The following is a 6,000-nucleotide window of genomic DNA, read 5'->3' as shown; positions in this document are numbered from 1 at the left end:
TAGCCTCTTGAGAACCACTGTGTCTAGAAGGTCTTCCAAGAGATTTCGGTAGAAATAAATTCTTCGGAAGAACACTTGTACCAAAACTGCTGGACTTCTCCATACTGGCAAGCCTGAAGCTGAGGCTGATTCTTTTACTTCCCCGAGAGCACAGGGACCAGCTGAAGTAATGACCACCTGAAGAGGTTTGGGCCCCATGCACATTCAACTCTATTCACCCGGCACTAACAAAGCTATTTGTCAAAGCGCTTAAAACCTCTTTGAGAATCTGCTTGCCAAGCCTGATAGATCACGTGAGGAAGACGTAATCTGTATCTGTAATACTTCCAGAAGCCCAGCTAGCTCGACTCGTGCGCAGGCGCAGAAGGAAGGGGGAAGTCGAACCGCCAAGGCGCGCCCCTCCTCCACCTCTTTCTGGTTTTATCCTACTGCGCAGGCGCACCGAGTGAACCAAGATGGCGGCTCCCGTGGATCTGGAGTTAAAAAAGGTAAAAGAGGGTCCTGAACCGCCACAGGCTTCTCTTTGGGAAGCTAAGGGGATTGTGGATAAGAATATCGAATGAGACTGGGGTCCTGAGGAAGGCAAGAGGCCCCAGGGAACTGGGGAGTGATTTCCCAGAGTCCTGAGGCGGGACCAGGTCTCCTTAGGTTGGCGTGGGGGGCGAGCAACTCTTTCTGGTAAGAGCCGGTTGGGCTGGTGTGGTTAAGTCTGGCGGGGCAATAGCTGCTCTGTCTTCTCGTTCCGAGCTCCAGAGCCGTTTCGTTGTGTAGAAGCTTCAGTTTCATAGACCTGAAGTATGCGTTTCATATTCGAGCCCCTGCGGACCGCTTGCCTGAGCTGAGGCGTCTGTAATTCTAAATCCTCATTTGCTTTAAAAATTCCCAAGTCCACTCTGTTTTTACACCACTTTCTCGATTCCGTTCTTTGAAAGGTCGCAGTATCTACATGAAGTTCAAAGATAGTTTCATAGCAGTGTTAGTATCAGGGCTTTAACTCCCAGCCCTAGGCCCCCCACCCCCTTCTCCTTTTCTTGAAGGGTTGTCAAAAAAAACCCCAAACAGGTCCGTAAAATTTTCCAAATAAAATCGGTATCAGGAGGAATTGGGCTTCTCTCTTCAAACAGTTGCTTACAAATGTGCTGTCAGTTAAAAACGTATTCGCCATCTAAGGGCCACTATTCTCTACTTTCTCCGCACCTTTTGATTATTAGTTTAGGTTCTTCAGAAGAGCAAATTTTATGCCTTAATATTTCTGGTCAAGCTTTGCTTATGAAATAGGATAGCTGAGCGAGTTGTTGCTCCTAATAAATGAAGCTATTTGTTATTGCCCTGAGGATATATTTATGTGTAACTTGCTCTTTGTCTTCTTTTGAAACTTGTAAATTTAGTCTTTAAGGTGATGTTTTCTAATGCTGCAATATCTCAGCTTGAGCACTATACCAGCTTCCTTAGCAAAGTGTGTACAAGTCAGGTAATTTTACATGCAAAACAATTTATTTTAAGAATTCTTAGCCAATTCTAGGGGTGCCTGGGTGGCTCAGTGGGTTAAATTGCTGCCTTTAGCTCAGGTCATGGTCTCAGGGTCCTGGGATGGAGCCCCGCATGGGACTCTGCTCCGCCGGGAGCCTGCTTCTCCCTCTCTCTCTGCCTGCCTCTCTGCCTCCTTGTGGTCTCTCTCTCTGTCAAATAAATGAATAAAGTTAAAAAAAAAAAAAAAGAATTCTTAACCAATTCTAAAAATTTACCTTTTTTTTTTTTTTTTTTTTTCCTGTTAAGAGTTGTGATGTAAGTCAGGGTTTAGTGAAAGAGCTAACAATAAAATACAGCTGTGAATGGTCTTACCTCCCAGTATTTGAATTTGTTATTAAGAAACCCCTGGACAATGAATGCAAACTAAGAAAATGATTAGAAACTTAAATTGGGTAGTTTTGACAGCTAATTAAATTAAAAAAGAAACTTCTTGTTTAAAGGTTTTATCTTCTAATATCTTTATAAGATCTTTTGTTGTTCTTGTTGTTGTTGGAGACTAATAGGAAATTTCAGGCACCTGCTTTCCCAAATCAGTTTCGGAAACCTACTAGTAGGGGAGAACAAAGTCAGAAAAATGTTTAGTAGCCTTTGCTATGTATTGCTGTCACAAATATTATTAAGGCATAAATTTGACAGCATCTGAAAGTCATTCCAGGCACTTAAACGAGAGTATCCAAAAACTGTTTATCTTTGAGTTAAGTGCACGTGAGGGCACTTAAGGGTCAAATTTGGCTTGGTATGTGGATATGAAGATCATGATACAGTTCTCCCAATGCTTTGAATTTTGTTTGTTTATCTTTTTCTCAAAAAATATTTGTAGTCTGAATTTACTGTAGGCAGTAGAATAGAAACATCCTGAACTAGGGGGGCGGAAAAAATGGATAGAAGTACTTGCCTTTCCATCTAATAGTTCAACCCTGTGCAAGCCACTTTTATCTCTTTAACAAATTTAGTTACTTTAACTTGTAAAGAGTGATGTTGAAACTGCCATCCCTAACTCATAGGACTATTGAGAAGAGTAAATGAGATATTATTATATTCCTTAATGTTCTCATATTAGTATTCCCTTGTATTTCAAACAAATGTGGGAAAGTGTTTTGAAACCTAGTCATGTAACACAAATGAAGTGAGTCTTACATTTGTGGTTCTTGTTTTGAATCTCTGGGTTTCATACTCTGACTCTTCCATTTATTGTTTTTTATTACTCCTTGGGTACCTGCTTTTTCATATATTTAATATGCTTTTGTTCTGCTTCAAGTAGACTGCATCTTTTGAGAACAGGTTAAGTTCATTATTTAGTATGGTGTCTTTTTTTTTTTTTTTAAAGATTTTATTTATTTATTTGACAGAGAGAGATCACAAGTAGGCAGAGAGGCAGGCAGAGAGAGAGAGGAGGAAGCAGGCTCCCTGCTGAGCAGAGAGCCCGATGCGGGGCTCGATCCCAGGACCCTGAGATCATGACCTGAGCCGAAGGCAGAGGCTTTAACCCACTGAGCCACCCAGGCGCCCCTTTAGTATGGTGTCTTGATTGTTTACAATTATATTGACTTTTAGTGATGTTTGTGTCGGTAAAACAGCTTTGTCTCTGGTTAGCATGCTTTATTTTCATGTGTTTGGATTTGACTTGTGTTTCCTGTACATGTTTCACCCACTAAATCAATCAATCACTTGTTTTTATTAGGCCTTCACAGAACTTCAAGCCAAAGTAATTGACACTCAACAGAAGGTGAAGCTTGCAGACATACAGATTGAACAGCTAAACAGAACGAGAAAGCATGCACATCTTACAGATACAGAGATTATGACTTTGGTAGATGAGACTAACATGTATGAAGGTGTAGGAAGAATGTAAGTAAAATATATCCTTAAGGGACTTATTGTGGGAGGGTTTTTGTCTAGAATTTGTTCATTTCAAAACTTGGTTTAAAGTATCATAATAGTTGTAAGGATCATCTAGTCAATACCTCCTTTTAAAAAATGCTAGCTGAACCCCAGGTAGATGTGTTTAATTTTAGACTTTGAAATATGTTTCTTAAATATTTTCCTGTTCTTCTCTCTATGATCAGGTAGGTACTTAAGTGTGTAACTTTAATGACAAAAATATGATTTGTCATTGAAAAGATGTTTATAGTAATTTTGTATGTGCAGATTTATTTAAGTAGTTGTAGTTTTAACTTCCCCTATCCTATCTGGTTTATTAGGAGTCATACAAATCCTTCATCTTTTACATGCTTGACTATTGTTGTAAAATAAAAATAGGTTCATTTATTATTTAAATAAACTCATCCTAATAAAAACAAAACCTCATCCTGTCATACATGAGAAATCAAGTAAACCAATTTACCTTTTGCTTGTTCTAGTTGTTATTATCATTAACCACCCACACTGCAATTTTTTTTTCTTTTAAGAAATATAATACCCTTGTGAGGGAGAGTAAATCTGCTTTGCCTTTTCTAAGCAGCAAATAAGGAATGGAAAAGCCCCTAACTACAGGTCACATTCCATTACAATGAGCTAAAAGGGGAAGACTGATTTTTTTTTTTTTTTGTTTGTTTGTTTGTTTTAAGTGGGGGAGGTACAAGAGGGTTTTTCTGGAATTTGGTATTTGAATATTATTTAGTAAGTGGACCGTTACTTCAAGTTTGGAGATCTTTTAGTTGAATGGAATTTGACCTCAGTCTTAGGATGACTTGTTTTGTGATTGATTTGAAGGAAGCATAACATGTGTAACATTTAGTAATGGCTTTGGAATGACATCATGAGAAGTGGGCCCTGCTCATGACTAGCTACTCCATTTCTTTCTGGAAAAGAGATAGATTATGATAAACTTAATGTGATTTGTTTTCTCAGGATAAACAATATATCACAAATAAATTTTATCTTTGTAGTTCATATTTTTCATTTTAGCTTATTTTTAGAGAAGAGAGTCCCACTTTGAGGATTTGCTTACTGGGACATGAAAGAGCTGGAATGGTAACAAAGTAGAACCCTTGACTATCTATGTAGTATGAGGTGCATTGTTGGCATTCACTACAGGGTAATTTTATCCTTAATGTGAATACCCTTAGGTGTTAAAACAGTTATGCTTGCTTTTCCAGCATGTTTGTTAACATGTTGCACCTGGATTTCATGTCACAGCATTAGCCTTTGCAACAGTTAAAGAATCTCTTTTTCCAAAAATAGAAAAACTTTTTTGACTGTCTTTGGCCTTTTGAGCTATAATGAAGTTGTTAGTTTTAATCAAAATAATTTACTAAACATTGTGCAGAAGTGCTAGAGTAGTTGGTTTTTTTGCATACCGCCCTAAGTGCTACAAATAGGTTGTATTCCATGCGAAGAAGTCTAGAATTAAAAGGCTAGGATATGATTCCTTAACAGTACAACAGCAGAAGTAGTATTTCTGGAAGATTTATTTCATGTAAAAGAAATACATAGTTTTAAATGTTTGGATAAAGTAGAACCTACATAGTTTCAAACTTTGGCTTTCAATTTGACTTTTATGCTTTTTGCATCCCACTGGGGTGCAAATTAGACCCTGCATTTAAGGGGCATTTAAGGTGAATAGTGTTTGTTGTTTGGCTAGAGTATTAGTGCCCTCCGGAAGAAAAGACTTGCTGAGTATTAGTCTAAGTATTAGTCTGGTCATGAAGATGGATGTTCTTCTTGGTGCTAAACCTGAAATAACTATTTCTGAATTTATAGTCTTGAGTAATCTTGAGTATCATTGTGATTCACTACTTTAGTTCCAGTCTTTATCTTAATTTTAATTTGTCCCTTCCTTTTTGAGTATTATTTGAGAATTCTAATTAGAATACTAATTTTTCTCAAGCGTTTTTTTTTTTTTTTTTTTGGTTAAGGATTTTATTTATTTATTTGACAGACAAAGATCACAAGTAGGCAGAAAGGCAGGTGGAGAAGGGGGAAGGAGTAGGCTCCCTGCCAAGCAGAGAGCCCGATGTGGGGCTCCATCTCAGGACCCTGAGATCATGAACTGAGCCTAAGGCAGAGGGTTTAACCACTGAGCCACTCAGGCACCCCTCAAGCGTTTGTTTTAAAACCATGAATTATAAAAGCCCAAACACTCCGTTTTTGTTTCAGAATCTACAGTAGATTTGTGCCATCACTGAAATTCAGGCCTCATCATATCTTGCCTGGATTATTGCAATAGTATCTTAATTGTTCTTTCTGTCTTTATTCTGTCTGTCCAGATACAGTCTTCATACTTCTGCCAGAATTGATCACATCTGTATTTTTCATAAAATTCTTTGATCGGTTGTCCATAGGATAAAATCTGTACTTATTATCCTAGCATTCATGTTCATTCATAATCTCTCCTTATTGTATCCCCCTACCCTCAGGTCCTGCCACCTTCTGTTCCCATGCTCAGAATAGCACATAAATTTCATGTCATGGACTTAACTTCTTGCGTTGATTTTGGGTTATCTGTTGAGAAGGAGTTTGAGTTTCATG

General features: G+C 38.1%; 1 protein-coding gene across 1 annotated transcript in view; it reads left to right on the top strand.

The window, feature by feature from the left end:
- The first annotated feature begins 361 nt into the window (after nucleotides 1–361).
- The window catches only part of PFDN1 (prefoldin subunit 1), a 67,855-nt gene continuing 62,216 nt past the window's right edge, over nucleotides 362–6,000 (top strand). The window contains exons 1-2 of the mRNA XM_059174764.1: nucleotides 362–488; nucleotides 3,212–3,378. Coding sequence (XP_059030747.1) covers nucleotides 456–488; nucleotides 3,212–3,378 — 200 coding nt within the window. The 5' untranslated portion in view covers nucleotides 362–455. The remainder of the gene's footprint in view (nucleotides 489–3,211; nucleotides 3,379–6,000) is intronic.

Source organism: Mustela lutreola, chromosome 5, assembly GCF_030435805.1.
Source record: "Mustela lutreola isolate mMusLut2 chromosome 5, mMusLut2.pri, whole genome shotgun sequence".
In the NCBI taxonomy this organism is placed as follows: domain Eukaryota; kingdom Metazoa; phylum Chordata; class Mammalia; order Carnivora; family Mustelidae; genus Mustela; species Mustela lutreola.
This window is presented reverse-complemented; position numbering and strand designations above follow the sequence as displayed.